This window comes from Periophthalmus magnuspinnatus, chromosome 20, assembly GCF_009829125.3.
Source record: "Periophthalmus magnuspinnatus isolate fPerMag1 chromosome 20, fPerMag1.2.pri, whole genome shotgun sequence".
In the NCBI taxonomy this organism is placed as follows: Eukaryota; Metazoa; Chordata; class Actinopteri; order Gobiiformes; family Gobiidae; genus Periophthalmus; species Periophthalmus magnuspinnatus.
The window spans coordinates 19,501,002-19,519,856 of record NC_047145.1 but is presented as its reverse complement, the minus strand read 5'-3'; the positions used below and the strand labels follow the sequence as shown (position 1 = coordinate 19,519,856).

Here is an 18,855-nt window from a genome sequence, read left to right as displayed (position 1 = left end):
CCCTGGACAGCTTTAATTACAAGCTTTATACGACTGAAGGATGTATAGAAAAATAATAGCAAGACATGGATAGGCTGAAATGGACCTAAAAATCCCCATTAGTGCGTTGAATAAAACATACTGAGGTACAAACCAGCGGGGGTCTCGTCACCGGCTTGTCTCCATAGATATTATCGTTTTGCATGTAATGTTTCGCAGCTTCAAGTCATTCATTCAGTCACATCTCTCCACAGATTTGATATGGAACTTGGCCTTGGTGTTGCGGTTCAATTGGATGAATCAGAAAGAAGGACATTCACATCCCTTCAATTTACTGATACATAGAGTTTGCGTCATCTGCAATGTTTCTAGGTTCTCAGAGGTTTTTTTTTTCTCTTTTCTTTTCTTTTTTTGTACTAGTGATGGGACAATAAATAGTAACAGTCGTTTATCGTGATAAAAAGGGTCGACAAAAATCGTTCATGGGGCATTTTTTATATAATCGTGATAATCGCCAACGAAGATAATCGCCGTTACATCACCCAAATGTGCAGGAAAAGACAACTTCTTCCGGATGATTCCTTCTAGATCACTGTGGTTGTCACTTATAACAAAGAGCAATACTATAACAGTTCATATGGAATGGAAATATGGAACCTATTCATACTATAAAAATGTTGAATAACATTTTTAAACTGTCAGAAAATTTAATATTTATCATGATATAATTGTTTTGTAATTTGTGGGGAAGCTGGCCCGAGTGATCAAAATAGGAGGCAGACTCAAAAGAAGTCCCATTAGACAATATTTATTGTCTGTGTAGTGGTACTCCATGAATCAAAAAATAATACATATTTACAAAATTAACAGTGCTCAATGAAAACTAAGCAACCAAAACTTAAACAACTAAGAAAAAGGCCAAGAGTACCCTGGCTACACTGATGTTCTGCATCTGTCTAATTACTCAGGCTAAAATACTTTCCTGTACCGGAAGCTCCGCCCCCGGTCTACTCCATCTCTTGTCCAGGGGCGGTGGGAGTAACATAAGCACTATGTTCCATAAAAACATCTCTCGGGCCCAAGTCCCTTTACTAAAAGTGTTTTAACTAAATAAACTATAAACACTTAGTTCATGAAACGAAAATACACAAGACATTAACACAAAGAAATAAACAAACTTAAGCCAGTTTTTCCCCCTCCACATGGTCCGGCCCACGACCCCACTCAAGCCTATAAAATGGCTGACATAGGGCACACCCCCTCTTTGTCTGGATCATGTGGAGATGCAGGTAAGAGGATTATTGGATTGAACTGAATAGACACATTTAACTAAATAAAAAATATTTAACTAACAAATGTGTGGTGATTTAACTGATTACAACTAAACAAAACAAACCCGGGATAGTTCTATTTAGTTTAGTATTGAAGTTATTGAAAATGAACAGACATGTGCAAAAACCAAATCATAATACTATTAAAAGGGACAAAGGCCCACTTTGTCACATATATTTGCACATGCCTACTTGTAAGCCACCATGTTTGTTTGGAACAGTGGACCATGAGTTTGTCTGTGAATCCGCTTTAAATCCGCTTCAAATCCATTGTCAGTCGGTGGATACGATACCGTTTCAGACTTTAAGCGTCTGGTCTTTCCTGGCCAGGCATCATTTCATATGGGTGAAGAATAGGCCTTTGTCTCAATAATTACTAAATAGATTTATCCTTCAATATATAAAAGCTGGAACAATATTTTTTGACATCAATATTTATCGTGTGGACATTTTCTTTGCGCTGCTTAAAACTTTTTGGTTATTTTTGGCTACATAATAAGATTTAAGCCGTAAAAGGTTGAATTAATAACTTGTATGACTCATTACAGATGCAAACTATGTACTAAAGTGGTTCATTCTGCTGTTTATTTATTGCAGCTCATGATTTTAAACAATATTGTAGATTTAGAATAGTTTTTATGGCTTAAATCTGCTCTTGGGTTATTGTGTCAGTGGCATAAATTAGTTTTAATATTATCGTTTATCATCTATGTTCACTTTTTTGGACTGAATACAGCATCGTTTTGTTTCATTTTACATGTCTAGTAAGAGTTTTTGAATAAATAAAACTAGCTTATACAGTAAAATATAAGTGTACAGTTTGTGAAAATGTCTATAATGAGGGAAAATGCGTACCTTTCTTCCACAGAACGTGCAGGTAGTCTTCATCAATGGGCTGGTTGAGAATAATCAGGCAAATCTTCTGTTTACCTGCAAAGACAACAAAGAAAACATTATAAATACAGTTCAATGAAAGCTTAGACACAGACTGTTCCAAATGAAAGAACAGATAATCCTCAGAGCCAGCCCAGGTGAACGAGTTAGGATCAGAATCAGAAAGAGAAATTAATAATAAATCCATTATTAGTGAACAAACAAACGAAAGCGCTTCGGCGATGTGGTGCAACAAAAACAATGAATAAAACATAATAGTAAAAAATAGAATGTAGATGGTAGGACCGGAAAATCTCCAGCCTCATTATAGATCAAGGTGACTATTTAGAGTCCGATATTACACAAAACTGACTCTTGTGAGCTTTGAGACACGAATAAACAGACCTGGAGTTGTGTTTAGTTTCACTTGCACGTTTCAGTAATTAGTCTGTCTAAATGGTAAATGGGAACATTTTTATACAGCGTTTTTTCCAACTTCAAGTCACTCAAAGCACATATTTTCATACATCAGTACACACATAGACACGGAGGGCGAGGTGGTGGAAGTGTCTTGCTCAAGGACACAACAACAGCATTCATTCGTGGGAGCTAGAATCGCACCGACAACCCGTGAGTCAGTGGATATGATCTGCTCAAGGAAGGATGTTTATGTCGGGAGCAGGATTCATAAAAAAGAAGCTTGGAAACTATGACTACATGACATCACAAGGTGGAACAGAGCATTTTGAGCTGTGGAGATATAGACTATTAATAAAATGTTACTCAAACGTGTGTGAATGAAACAAAACACAACTCAAGGTGTGTTTTTGAGGAGGTAACAACATTATAACACGGCTTAAAGCTCAGAAGAGTTAGTTTTGTGTAATACACGACAATATCACATTGATGGATTTTCTTACCTTTTTATGGTTTGGAGTCAAAATTACAGTCAGTCTGATTTGATAATTTATTGATTCATTAATTAAACGTAGAACATTGATTATAGTTACTCTGTAGTTGGAGTTAAATGAAACTGATTGTACAAATAGTCCAAACCTTTTTGAAATGTGTATATTTTAAAGGTCCTATATTACGCAAAATTGACTTGTTACCTCATCAAAAACATACCAGGAGTTGTGTTTTGTTTCATTCACACATGTCTGAGTAACCCTGGTTTGTTAAGCTGTCTGTAACCCGTTATTATTAGTCTGTTTAACTCTCCAAAGCTCAAAATGCTCTGTTCCACCTTGTGATGTCATGAAGTAGTAGTTTTCAAGTTAACAGTTTAATTTTACATTAAGCTCAGTACATTGACAATTCCAGGACTGAAATCATCCAAGTGATTCTAGTGAAGGTGTGTGGAGTTTAAAAACACAGTGGAGCACTTCCTGTATCACCACATGATGACATCACAAGGTGGAACGGCGTGTTTTCGGTTTGAGAGAAGAACTCAGCCTAAATATGCAGCGTTTGTGTGTTAAACATGTGTAAATGAAACAAAACACAACTCCAGGTCTATTTTTGATTAGGAAACAACATTATAACATAGATTTGAATAGATTTGTGTAATATCTCCCCTTTAAAAATAAACAGTCAAGACTAGATGTGCGATTCTGGCGTCAAACTAACTCTTCTGTAACTTTCTGCGCCCTTTCGTGTCCCTTCGCCATCAACATCTCTCAGGCTCATTTTAATACGTTGACCTTGGCCGTGTGCAGCCGCTACAGTTGGCAACAAAAGCGCCAAACCCCTTGTGAAAATGACATGGAAAATAACCTGTCATCCTATAGCCCTCATGATCGCACGCCTTTTGTTTTTGCTGTCAGCGGCACCTCCATGCGTCACTGTCAAGCCCGTGTCCCAGGGTGCATCATTTCACAAATCTATTTCGTTCCCTCTTTCAACCCCCCATCCATCTTGCTCTTAGCTTTTCTCTTTTTGCTCGGCTGCTAATGCAAATCCCCTGACTAATACTTTAGAATTGTCATTTTTCTATCTGCGGGAGTTGGGTGAAAAAAACGTAATGGAAAACTCGGCATTGGTGAAGTAAAAAACACAGCGGCAACAAAAGCCTTAATGGACCAAAGACTAAAGCCGGAGATGCTTCCCTTTCGCCTGCACACGCCAATTTGATTTCATGCTGATTTATCGCTCCCTATCTCTATCCTTATGAATGATTGATAATCCATTTGTAAAAGATGTTGGCAAGTCAAAATGGCATATGCTACTTTAAAAACACTTTATAATTCCTTTCCAACCTGCTCCCCTAAACTGTATTTATGCAAATCTCTAATCAGCACGGTACATTTAAAACAGCCTTGTAGCAGTTCTGACACGTTATAAATACGGTAGGTGGGCAAAAAAGCAACAGCGTGCAGTTCTCTCAGTAAAATGTGGCGCATCTTGTGAGGGGGATAGGAGTTTCGCGAGGCTTGGCTCTGAAAGTACATAAAATATCGCCCTGCGTGCTGGTGACTTTGTTGCTTCAGCAAGCTTGATGTTGTTAAAAAGTTCACATCACTGGAAGGTCACTTCTAATGTGAAAGTCAACCCCAGCTGCGTGTGGTAAAAGCAAAGCGAGGGAAGAGGGGACAAGGAGGCGGCACAAAGGGAAGGAAACGAGGGAGCAGGCAGAGGAGGAGGAGATTTGTCAGTCTTGTCTCTTAATTGGCCGGAGGTGTACACAGAACAAAAGACAGGGCCAACCAGCCGTGACTCCTCAGATAGTCCTTCGCCATCGCTCCTCTCACCTGCCCCCATCCCCACCGCGAACAACACACGAGCATTAGGTACTCGAGAAGCAGGAACGGCCTTATACTGCGTTCCGCTCAAAGAAATGTCACCTTGGGGACTGTGTTTAAAGAGCCAGACGGCAAAAAATACCACACATACTCACTTAGATCCAGAGTCACGGGCGCGGTACAACTTAGGGCCAACTTAAGCAGAAAATGTGAGTCTTTAAGGGGTGAGCCGGAGCGTCTACTGGGAATAATTACTGCTAAGGGAATTACAAGACCAGTGATTAATCCCATTGTTAAACTGTCCTTAATCCATGTAGGATCATATTTGTTCTATGTTGACAAATGAACTAAAGATTGTATAGTTCATTATTATTCACACAATCTAAAAACATGTAGCTTAAAGGGCCTGTATTTCACTATGTTCAGATGTTTTGGATGAGGAAACGACATTATAACATAGATCAGGAGTGACTTTTGTTTTATTCACACATGTTTAACTCACAAATCCTGCATATTTAGGCTGAGTTCACACTCTGTTCCACCTTGTGATGTCATGGGGTAATACAGGAAGTGCTCCACTGCGTTTTTGAACTTCAAACATCTTCACTAGAATCATTTGGATCATTTCAGAACTGGTATCGCCAATCTGTACGAAACAAAAGGTAAAAGGAGCTGTTAACTTGAAAACTACCACTTCATGACTGTTACAATCCAGCTCGTGTGGGGAAGGGAAGGAACAAAAAGAAAACCAAGATGGAAAAGGATAGAGGTAATTTAATTAACAGGAATGTAAGGACGAACTAAACAAAAGGGAAATAAACATGTGTAAACAAAGGTTCCTTGCAAGGATTTAAACAAAAAAACAAAACAAAACTAAAGTAACTAACACGAATTTTACAATGACAAAATCTTATAAACAGACACACACGGTCAGTACTGACAATCGAAGAGTCTCATAAAACAAAAGCCACTACCCCTGCAGTGACCGAACCGAAGAGACACACACACAAAGGCAGACTGGCCACTCCAGGACAGCAGCCCCCAATCTTTTTAAATGGGGAGGGAGGCGGCTGAAGGGATGGGCGACACACGATAAACAAAATATATAAATACAAACAACAAAAAGGAACTTCAGGCCCAGGGTCGTAACAATGACATCACAAGGTGGAACGGAGCAATTTGAGATTTGGAGATGTAGACAGTCTCATAATATAGGATTACTCATGTGTGAATGAAACAAAACACAAATCCAGGTGTGTTTTTGAGGAGGTAACAACATTATAATTTAACATTATCATTTAAAGCGCAGAAGAGTTAGTTTTGTGAAATATAGGACAATATCACACTGATGGATTTTCTTACCTTTTCATGTGTGTTTTGGCCATTGGATTCAAAATTACATTCAGTCTGATTTGATTATTTATTGATTAATTAATTAAATGCAATAAATTGATTATAGTTAAATGAAACTGATTATATAAATAGTCCTAACCTTTTTGTGTATATATATTAAAGATCCTATATGACGCAAAACTGTGAGCTTTAAACCATGTTAAAAAGAAATTGGCAATTCTAGGGCTGAAATGATCCAAATGATTCTAGCGAAGGTGTGTGGAGTTTAAAAACACAGTGGAGCACCTCCTGTATTGCCACATGATGACATCACAAGGTGGAACGGCGTGTTTTCAGTTTGAGAGAAGAACACAGTCTAAATATACAGGTTTGTGCGTTAAACGTGTGTGAATGAAACAAAACACAACTCCAGGTCTGTTTGTGATGAGGAAACAACATTAAAACATAGATCAGAGAATAGTGTAATATGACCCTTTAACTTTATAACACATTAGATTTCTATAACTTTACGCTCATTAACTGGGATTATGAGTCAATTTTGCATGGACTTTAATCAATGGCTGAACTGCAGACTCCTCATGTTGATTTTTTGCTCTAATTTGTCACCAGCCTGTGCACATTCCTGGAAAAGGCATTTATAATTAAGATGTTAGAATTTAAAATGCCAACTGTGCACACTGGGGATCTAAACATGCAGACATCCAGGGGCTGTTTTTACACGCTGTGTCTAGAGCCGAGATAAGCATTTTCTGCAGATGATTCACATTAAAGGAGCCATATAAACACCATCTTAGATTAGTGAGGGCGCAAGTTTCAACGCTGGGGTTTAGATTTTGTTCTTAAAATGCACGAGGAGGTGGAAAATACACATCGCCTGTCATGACATCATTAGGAAGTGAGAATGTCTTTAATTGTTGAAGCTAGAAAAGTGAGTAGAAGTCATTTGAACAAGTTTGTCAAGGTTTGAAATGGATCAGACGTAAGCAACATGTGATTCAAAGCGCTTGTTTAGGTCGTCCAATTTAAACGATGGCTCAAATTGGAAAAATACGCAGACTTTACTACAAAGGAGTTGGTCAGAATGTTATACAATGGAATAGTCTCTCCAAAGTACATCTCCAACATGTTAGTGCCATATATATGTATTTTTATAAGCGGTTTCAGTTTTTATTTGTTCATTTTATTTTTATTTATTTATTTATTTACAGCTAATTTATGAAAGTATGTAACCAGCAGACTTAAAGCTCATTTCACATATATTTTTCTTATTTAAGCTCAAAAAGGGGTGGGAAGAACAAAGCTTATTAAAATCCACCTCTGTCTTCCATTAGAACATAAATTAAATGCTTTGTTTAAGCTTCTATATGAAACATCTCGCACTCGCACCAGGACTAAACCAGGACTAAACCAGGGCTAAACCAGGACTAAACCAGGGCTAAACCAGGGCTAAACCAGGGCTAAACCAGGACTAAACCAGGGCTAAACCAGGGCTAAACCAGGACTAAACCAGGGCTAAAGCAGGACTAAAGCAGGACTAAAGCAGGACTAAACCAGGACTAAACCAGGACTAAACCAGGACTAAACCAGGGCTAAACCAGGACTAAACCAGGGCTAAACCAGGACTAAACCAGGACTAAAGCAGGGCTAAAGCAGGACTAAACCAGGACTAAACCAGGACTAAACCAGGACTAAACCAGGACTAAACCAGGACTAAATCAGGACTAAACCAGGACTAAACCAGGACTAAACCAGGACTAAAGCAGGACTAAATCAGGACTAAACCAGGACTAAAGCAGGACTAAAGCAGGACTAAATCAGGACTAAAGCAGGACTAAACCAGGACTAAACCAGGACTAAAGCAGGACTAAAGCAGGACTAAATCAGGACTAAAGCAGGACTAAAGCAGGACTAAAGCAGGACTAAACCAGGGCTAAACCAGGGCTAAACCAGGACTAAACCAGGACTAAAGCAGGACTAAATCAGGACTAAACCAGGACTAAAGCAGGACTAAATCAGGACTAAACCAGGACTAAAGCAGGACTAAACCAGGACTAAACCAGGACTAAAGCAGGACTAAAGCAGGACTAAATCAGGACTAAACCAGGACTAAAGCAGGACTAAAGCAGGACTAAATCAGGACTAAAGCAGGACTAAATCAGGACTAAAGCAGGACTAAACCAGGACTAAACCAGGACTAAACCAGGACTAAACCAGGACTAAAGCAGGACTAAAGCAGGACTAAATCAGGACTAAACCAGGACTAAAGCAGGACTAAAGCAGGACTAAATCAGGACTAAAGCAGGACTAAAGCAGGACTAAAGCAGGACTAAACCAGGGCTAAACCAGGGCTAAACCAGGACTAAACCAGGACTAAAGCAGGACTAAATCAGGACTAAACCAGGACTAAAGCAGGACTAAATCAGGACTAAACCAGGACTAAAGCAGGACTAAACCAGGACTAAACCAGGACTAAACCAGGACTAAAGCAGGACTAAATCAGGACTAAACCAGGACTAAAGCAGGACTAAAGCAGGACTAAATCAGGACTAAAGCAGGACTAAATCAGGACTAAAGCAGGACTAAATCAGGACTAAAGCAGGACTAAATCAGGACTAAATCAGGACTAAAGCAGGACTAAACCAGGGCTAAACCAGGGCTAAACCAGGACTAAACCAGGACTAAACCAGGGCTAAAGCAGGACTAAACCAGGACTAAACCAGGGCTAAACCAGGACTAAACCAGGACTAAACCAGGACTAAACCAGGACTAAACCAGGGCTAAACCAGGGCTAAACCAGGACTAAAGCAGGACTAAATCAGGACTAAAGCAGGACTAAAGCAGGACTAAACCAGGACTAAAGCAGGACTAAACCAGGACTAAACCAGGGCTAAACCAGGGCTAAACCAGGGCTAAACCAGGGCTAAACCAGGACTAAACCAGGGCTAAACCAGGGCTAAACAGGACTAAACCAGGACTAAAACAGGACTAAAACAGGACTAAAACAGGACTAAAACAGGACTAAACCAGGACTAAAACAGGACTAAACCAGGACTAAAACAGGATGAAACCAGGACTAAAACAGGGCTAAAACAGGACTAAAACGGGACTAAACCAGGACTAAAACAGGACTAAACCAGGACTAAACCAGGACTAAAACAGGACCAAAACAGGACCAAAACAGGACTAAACCAGGACTAAACATGGGGAATCAGTGTTTCAGTTTTAAGTAGATAAAACCTGTTAGTCTTCCTGAAGATGTGAGACAAACCTCTACTTTGTTGTTAAATCCAGGCTCAAAATGGTTCTATTTATCTGTGCATACGACTGAAAGGTTTTTATTCTGCACTACTTCTCTCTATTGTAAATTTCATGATGATTATTTATGTTTTGATTTGAACATCTTTCTTATTCTGTAAAGCACTTTGAATTACTTTGTGTACCAATTGTGCTATACAAATAAACTTGCCTTACCTAGACTGTTTTATTAAAGGTTCACTGTCTAACTTTTCTGAAACAGTACAGGGACGCTGCCTGGCTCTATCGCTTCTTTCACATTACGGCCTTAAACATATGTATCTAGCATTCATTTCATAACAGGCCTGTCATGATAACACATTTTGATGTGCAATATATTAGAGAATATAAAAAAAATATAACGATAAACGATAATATTGAAACTATGTTAATGCCACTGATGGAACAACAATAATACAGTATAATCCCAGTAAACCAATTTTAAATAGACAGTATCATTAAAAGGCCTGAGCTGCAACAAATAAACAGCAGAATGAACCAATAACTCACCATAGAAGCTATTATAGTAGTTATTCAACCCTCTACAGCTCAAATCTTATTATATTACAAGAAAAATACCTCAAAATCAACAAAGAAAATGTAATCACGATAAATATTACCCCCCCAAAACATGTTGCTCCAGCTTTCATATACTCAATATAGTAATTATAATGTCAGGTTTACTCAATAATCGTGTATTCTCTTGTATTATGAGCAGACTCTCCACAGCTTTGACCTCCATCTTATCTCCAGCCTATAGCGGTTTCACCTGTTCGAATCATGAAGATGTTATTAGCATAGCATACCCTGTTCCTGAAAAGTTCCACACTGCACCTCTAACAGATTTTATTTCTCACAATATGCATGTGCCCTGATACGTTTGCGAGAAAGCTGTTTTGTATACGTCTATTAAAACACCACGACATCCTTTGAATGAATGGTTCTTTTGAAGAGTAAAGTGTGAGGTGCATCGCTCACTAACCCACAGGCAGCTTGAGGAGCGCTGCTGTCAGGCTCCAATCACAACTGAGTGTCTCACAACTGACGCTGGCCTTTGTGTTGTATTGATCTGTGCGTTGTATGAGCTCTGGAAATCATAGCACCTCCATGTTCCTGTAGAACTGTTCACAAATGCCAAGCAAATACTCACAGCGCAATTAGACTTTTTCCCTTTTTCACTTGTACAACCTCTTAACCTGTGTGCGAGAACAACAAAAAAACATACACGAGTTATCTATATTTAGTTGAAAGGTAAAGACGGAAAACAACTTCTACGTCTTTCTGTTGTCAGATCGTTTGATTGAAGCTAATTAAACGTCGGTGTATAATTAAGTTTAGGATGTCGCTTGAAAATGAATCGGTATAACGAGACTTTAAAGATAAACATTATAAGTCAAAAGTGTGGGTGGACAGTTGGTGCATTCAACACAAAGTCCATCTTCAATAACAAGTACTAAAGCAAGTCTAAAGGGATTATTTTCACCATTCAGAAACTGTTGAAATGAGCTGATTTTACCGCAGTCCCGCAGCTGTTACACAATGGACATCATACATTGAAATGAGTTGGCGTAACTGACGTCTGCTACATTTCAGGTCAAAATGATTGGATGTTTTTAATGTTTATGTTAATCCTATGATGATTGATGTGTTGTTTAATGTCTTTCTTATTCTGTAAAGCGCTTTGTGTACAGATCGTGCTACACAAAAACACATGTGAACCCAGATCGATGAGGAAGAACGGACAGACACATATATTGCTCCCTCCCTTTTTTCAAATTATACTTCAATGTCATGTATTTCAGCGGCTTATACAACGCTGCATCTCTTCAAGTTCAGGTAACTTTATTTATAGCTGCAGGTAGAATTGTTTTACAGCTGAAGTTGGCCTCCATACAAACATACAAGTCGCACAAATAACTAGTACAGACATCAAATCAATATGAAATATGAAAGTGCCCCACAGTGCTGGTCCAAACACCATAAAACAATGAAAGCAGCCCAATAAAAAGAGTGTCACGTACAAAACAGTTAAGGTGCCGTTAACAGTTTATTTAGCAAACAAACAGCTGCTGGAATAAAGCTGTTTTTAAAGCGTTTAGTTTTGCATCTTGGGATCGGGCACTTTAGATCTGATGGAAGAAGCTGAAATTCACTGTGCAAATGGGGCTTTGATGCCGAACTCCAAAACTGCTGGTCACACTGCTCTGTCTAGAAGAATAAGAACGCTATAGACTTGTTATTCTGACACATGCTTTTTGTTTTATGGTTGGAAGAGTCAACTTTTAGCTGGTAAATGATTTGCATTGCGTCTCCACTACCAGCTTTAGTGACCACGACAAGGCTCCGAACGGATCTGTTTATCTGTGCATATGACTGAAAGGTTTTTATTGTGCACTCTTCTCTTTTAGTGTTAATTTTATGATGATTATTTATGCTTTGATTTGTTGTATTGTCATTTTAATGTCTTTTTTTATTCTGTAGAGCACTTTGAATTACTTTGTGTACGAATTGTGCTATACAAAAAAACTTGTCCTGCTGTGCCTTGCCTATATCGTATAAAACTAATCTTTAAAAAGCAATTTCAGCTTGTCCCGCCTTTGTCCTAAAATGTCTGCTCGAAAACAGAGATGGCCAGGAGGAGGCGATTTTTAAAGTATTGGTCTATGGGAAAAATTAATTATAAAAAACTCACAGCATATTCAAAGATTGTTTATTTTATTTATTATTGTATTGTATTTTATTGTATTTTATTTTTTAATTTAATTTATTTTTAATTTATTTTATTTTATTTTATTTTATTGAATTTAATTATGTATGCATTTTTTTTTTTTTTTATCCTTTTTAGTAGTAGCAGCAGCAGTAGTAGCAGTAGTAGTTATATTTGTATTATGTTATATAAAATCTAAGATAACACATATACTTCAGTCCTACATCTGTTAAGCAAACACTTTTATTTAGCTCAAGGTCAAAGTGCAAACCCACCACACAAAGCTAAACAAAGATAAACGTGTGGTGAAAGTATTTATAGTTTTATCTTGCCTACATATATTTTAGTCATTGTTATGTTGGAGACGTTATGTAATACAATATATTTAGAAGCCTGCACTTCTTATGTAAAGAGCCTGAAGACAACACATAAAATAGTGAATGGAGCGCTGTTCTGAAAGTGCTTGTGATTTGTTTTGGAGTTTTATTTCCCCAAAGACAATTTATGTGTGTCAGAGTGAGTGGGAGAAAGCAAAAGAGCAGACAAGTGTGACAGTGATGCGGCTACGAATATGTTTTGATAGAAGCGAATGCGCATCGTCTATGTCTGTTTCCCAGTTTTTCTCTGAGTCTCGCGGGATGTACCATAGCTGGTGTTTTTAGAGTTTTGGGGGGTTTTTTTACCAGAATTTCAAAACGTGTGTGTGTTTTGGTGCGGTTTTCTGTTTGCACGACGGCTGTTTGACAGACAGTACCTGAGGGGAGCAAGCAGTCCAAAGGCGTCAACCCTTCATCCATGGCCCAGATCTACGGGAGTCTGCTTTCAATCAGCAATCTCACCTGGAAAAGAGGAGACATGCTGTTTCTACCACGCTTTTGAGTCCACTTTGAAAAGGCTGATCAGAAAAGTAGAACTACACAATAATCCAAGCCCAGGGGTGCAAAAGAGTGCATTGAAACTTCGTATAAAAGCGTTTGCAAAATTAGGCCTGACATGATAATCGCTCAACTTATCCAATATATCAAAGCTTGAACAATGTTTTTGGGGTCAGTATTTATCGTGTGTACATTTTCTTTGCACTATTGGTAAATTCTTGGTAATATTTTGGCTATATGACAAGATTTAAGCTGTAAAAAGCTGAATAAATCATTTCTGTGACTCATAGATACAAACTAAGTCCTAAAGTGTTTCATTCTGCTGTTTATTTATTGCAGTCTTCTTTTGGGGATAATCCTGCTTGTGTCAATGGCATAAATTGGTTTCAGTATTATCGTTTATCGTCTATATTTTCTTCAACAGTACATCACACTTCAAAATTTGTTATCATGACAGGCCTAACGTAAATTAATGACACTTAATGGAAAAGTGATGTCTTTGCACCCCTTTGAAACCCTGACACTCCCTCAGTCAGTTTGGTCGGCGCCCGGGCCTGTAATATTCATTCCACTAACTAAAACGATGATAAGCAATAACAATCAGCACAGATATAGAAACAGGTCTTTGCTTATGTAATGATTATTGGCCAGCTGGCTACACATTAGCTCCAGTGGCATGAATAAATCACTAGGTTTATGGAGAAAGGTGTTAAAATGTGTCAAACTATGTGATCCAGTACACACAGCCAAAAAAGACTTCAGAAAGGTAAAAAGTAAAAGTTATTTTCATTTATTCTAATACTTCACATGTTTTATTAAATATGAACTCTAGGACCTACTTTATCTTAGAGGTTTTTTTTGTTTTTTTTAATTAATAGTCATGAACGTTTTTTCACATTATAACATCACAACGTTAAGTAACAACTGAATGAAGGCATTAGGCGAAAAGGGAAAGCAGTTGAGCCTTTTTGCAAATGTTTCACATATATATTACTTATTGTAATCTGACATAGACATAGTATAGAATAAAAGCTGTAATGCCACTGGTTCAGTCATATTCACCGGTCAGCATTACACAGTGGCACAAGATAATGAAGTACAAGTAGTAAAGGAGTGTATTTAAGTAGAATTTTTAATGTACTTTATCCAAGCTAATCCTACAGTGGATACTTTTATTTAACTACATTTGAGAGCAGTATCTGTACTTTCTACTCCACTACATTTTTTAACTGGACTGAAAAGTATAAAGTACTTTTCATATGATTTGAGGGGTTATTTTTACAATATACGTGGTAACATCCTGTCTAAAGTTTTCGAGTTCAAGCTTTGACTTTGAGCAAACAAAAATAAACACAAAATTCATAATAAGTATTACTACTGTTGACCAAAATATGTAAAAACAATTTTTTATCAATATTACTACATTTAACACATGAAGAATACTTGTTTGAAAACTTTTAATTTTTACTCTTAAGGTAAATTTTTAAACAGGTACTTAAATACTTTTACTTAAATAGATTTTTTCATGTGATACTTCTACTTGAGTAGCTTTTTACCTCTATATCAGTACTTCCACTTAAGTAACAAAATTGAGTACTTCATCCACCCCTGGCATTACATGTTAGTGACAGATCCTTAGCAGTATTTGCAGTTAGAGCTATGTATTACCCCTTTAAAAAGAAATCATAAAATCTGCTGATCACATTGACTTACATACAGCTTTTGTGCATCTCCTCTCTTATCCTCCAGTCTGCAAACGTGATGTAGCTGCACTTCACTTAAAACACCACATTCCAACAACAGGACACGGGAAACTGGACTTTGGCATATTCCCAAAAAACAAAACACACACCCAAAAAAAAAAAAAAAACATCCGCTGCTGGGGCTGCTGTGTGTCCACCTGCTCCACTCCACACCCCTTTAGCATCATCCATTACCATCCATTCATTTAGCCACAAGATGCTACAACGCGCTAATACAAAACATTTCGCACACATAAATAGATCTTCAGTACACTCGCAATAATCCGATTGTAAAGTCCACGACTGTCATTGCTGCATTTTTAATATATATGGTACAAATTAACAAAACTTACAGCATCACGGGGCTTCCGCCTTCAGGACGTTTGTCATGTAAACAGTAGAAGAGAGCGGCGCAGGAAGCCACAGCAGAGTGAGAGGAAGCAGGGAAAACTATGGGGACCTCTAGAGGACAGAGAGGGAACTGCAGCAACAACGTCAAACACTTTTCATGGACTCTTTGTTTTTGTACTAATAAAGATATCGCGAATAATAATAATAATGTGGGAAAGGAGAATGTCTGGAATGTCTCAAAAAAAAAAAAGACATTAAACTAGTATCCACACAAAAAAACAACAACATTCTTTCTATGAGTGGGCTCAAGTTTGCAGAGATTTGACCTGTAACTTTGCCAGGCTGTGTCTCCTGCTTATCGCCATAATGGTAGACAAGTTAAACGCCATGCTGTGGAATATTTCAGGCAAAGCAAAGCAACAACATCTCCATGGAGACAAGCAGGTGATGGACCTTCCACCAGAGCAGGGCCGGCCCAGCCTATATGCAGACCAAGCAGCTGCTTAGGGCCCCGAGGCCACCAGAGGGCCCCCAAGAGCCAATACATTTATATTCAAATAATGATTGGAAAGTTTTTTTCAGAAACCAAATGGAGCTCAGGTGTTTACACTAGTCTAAATGTCCTTCTTAAATAATTAAATGTGTTTTATTTCCAGTGGCTAGATACATCGTCTACATCATCATCTAGGTGTGAAGGACCCCTCCCCTCCAGGTGCACTCTGGGAGCAGAGGGGCATTTGAATGAGTGTTTCACAGACTAATAGACTGAAAGTTAATGAAGTTCAGTTTAGCTAAAGTAGGAGACAGACAGGACGCACCTCAGAGGGACAGAGGACAGACAGGACGCACCTCAGAGGGACAGAGGACAGACAGGACGCACCTCAGAGGGACAGAGGACAGACAGGACGCACCTCAGAGGGACAGAGGACAAACAGGACGCACCTCAGAGGGACAGAGGACAGACAGGACGCATCTCGGAGAGGACAGCAGGTGAGTGTGTTTATTACACTGGCTGTTTATGGTTGTGGCTCATCTTTTTGTCTCTAAACTTGAGGTGATGTGAGTGGAGCTGAAGCAGGTCACTGTGTCATATTAACAAAGTTGATTATGACAGAAACCTCTTTGTTACATCTGCTAACTGCTAACGGGCTAACTGCTAACGGGCTAACTGCTAACGAGCTAACTGCTAACGAGCTAACTGCTAACGGGCTAATTGCTAACGAGCCACTGTTGGGATAACAGTGACTGTTTTACTTTTACCACGTCCACACTTTCACATATGTTCATGCTGTATGTCTTTTTAAAGCTCTGTTCAGTCGCTAAATGTGTTTTTTAAATTATAATAAGTTCCACTGCAGCACAAGCAAATAATCAACAGCACCACTTAGCAACGTTAGCTGCTACTATCGTAAACACATGCACTGCGCTGATATCTGTGAACTATAAACATCTTTAAGAATCCTAAATATTTCTTAACTTCATGTGACCGTCACATATGTTTACAGCTGGGTTTAATGTGCAGTGATCCTAAAATCCTCTTATTTAATGCTCAGTCTAAATGATCTGATTATTATAAATCTGATGTTATGTCCAGGCTGTTTCTCTTATGCAACTCTTACCTTGGATCAATACTTTGTACTTCTTGAGTGATATGATTTTGCAGTAAATGTACCCTTGCTTAAGTGCAGTGTTTGGCAACTCTGTCCAATTCTGCATTTTAAGACATAAAGAATTGATAAATGTAAACCCACTTTAGTCAACTGTAACACAGACCCCCTTCCTCACATATTTTTATATTGTTATACTCACATATTTTTATACTTGTGGCTCTTGCTGTTCTAAACCTCTAGAATTTTCTGTCATTTAACAAATGGTTGTGATGATGTCTTAATGTTGTCAAATATGAATATGTAGCAATGAAGTGGAGAGGGTCCCAGAGGGCGAATTCAGCTAAGGAGCCACCAGAAAGGTTACATGGTCCACCTTTAAGTAAACAAGGACTAACATATGAAGTAACAGTATTTTTAAACAGCACCAACTCTTCAGCCACAGTTAAGTTTGTTTAATATTAGCCAGTGCAGGTCCTAGCTCTTTTGGCACCTAGAGAAAACATCTGATGGCGCCCCCTGCCCCCACTCATGGTATAGTCTAATTTTGTGTACTTGTGTATAAGACCTTTGTAGATATTAATGAAGTGTCCTGAGCAATTAGTCAGTACTCAGACATTATGATTGTGGACTACTCTCGAAGATTCAAGGGCCATTGTTTATTATAACAACACTTAAAAATCTGCTCCAACACAACAGTTAAAAAGTATTAGTGTGTATCTAGCCACTCATGCTCACTTCCTATTCGCAGTAGCTAGCAGGGTAGTTATGTCCATTTATATAGTTTATACAGTCCATGGATCTAAATTATAACCCCCTTCTGTGCAACTTAATAATCAAAGTAGTCTATGCTTCAAATGCAGCGTCGTTCTTTGGCCTAATTGTGTCTTATGTGCTACTTCTACAGCAGTCAGTCATCACATTTTTTCTCTTTCATCAATCATTTTGTGCTGGTCTAACGTAATTATTAGGTATCATTTTTGACTTTTTATATTAAATTAGTGAAATGGAGCCTTAACATTGAAGCAATTAGCCGCTCCGGTGATTTCTCTGCTAGAAAATGCATTGGGTCTTGCTGTGACACTAATCAGGTAGATCGAGCATAAAGTTTTGAGATGCTGAGATATTTATTTCAGACGTACGGCAGTGCTGAGGTTATGGCCTATGTATTATTTCAGAAACGTGGGAGTTACAGCAGAGCAGAAGTGAGATTTTTATATATATTTTTAGAGGTAGATTCATCTATTTATACAGATAGAGCTTATATAAAATGCATAGACTGTAAGGTATAAAACTTTTAACTTTTACTGCAACTTGAGTCCCCAGTCTCATTAATGGTAATGTTATCTCAAAAAAGTAAAGGATATGAACAAACAAGAACAAGCCCTGAGATCAAACTGTCTCTGTATTGCTTTGTTGTTTTTAGACATCTAATGGCTCGCAATCAATAATTTATACAGAATTGGAACAAGAATACACACTGTCTTTGCTTTTTTCCCACAACCACTCGCTCTCAAATGCACACGCAACAATAGCTCAGAGGGCCACTAAGATGTGTTGTGTCAGTGTAGCCTCTATTGAAACAACACTAACGGAAAAAGAAAGAATCAAAACACTGTGTTTTATAAGATATCCTCCAGTCATGAAATGCTGCTTTAAGTCAGTGTTGGTCGTATTATGGTGTCGGTATGGTAAGTGGTATTATTAGTACCCATAGTTACTTTGTGTACTTGGAAAATACCGCAAAGGTCGATCAGATCCATGTTACTGTTACACAAAATGTTTAGGTTTTGCAGTAATAGTATTTTGATTGTATATAAAGCAGTGATAGAGTAGTAAAATGCGTACGAGTAATAGTAAAAGGTTAAAAATGTACTCAATTACTGCTGACGATTAAATACTTATGTGAAAGTATAAAGTAATCTTGAAAAGTACTTCTCAGAGCAGTTGGTATATTAATTTATACATATTAAAAAAGTGATTGATTGTTATGCTCTAGAAC

The 18,855-nt window shown here is 38.1% G+C and overlaps 1 protein-coding gene across 4 annotated transcripts in view; it reads right to left on the bottom strand.

Annotated features, from left to right (window-relative positions):
• The window catches only part of tpk1 (thiamin pyrophosphokinase 1), a 109,101-nt gene extending 93,786 nt beyond the window's left edge, over positions 1 to 15,315 (bottom strand). For 2 of the 4 annotated variants that reach the window (XM_055230125.1, XM_055230128.1), the window contains exons 1-3: positions 14,867 to 14,945; positions 13,033 to 13,117; positions 2,166 to 2,240 (exon numbers count right to left, since the gene is read on the bottom strand). In XM_055230125.1, the coding sequence (XP_055086100.1) occupies positions 2,166 to 2,240; positions 13,033 to 13,075 (118 nt within the window). In that variant the 5' untranslated portion in view covers positions 13,076 to 13,117; positions 14,867 to 14,945. Of the gene's footprint in view, positions 1 to 2,165; positions 2,241 to 13,032; positions 13,118 to 14,866; positions 14,946 to 15,248 lie in introns of those variants that run through there. The other 2 variants (XM_055230126.1, XM_055230127.1) reach the window with 2 other exon arrangements.
• Between the last annotated feature and the right edge of the window lie 3,540 nt (positions 15,316 to 18,855).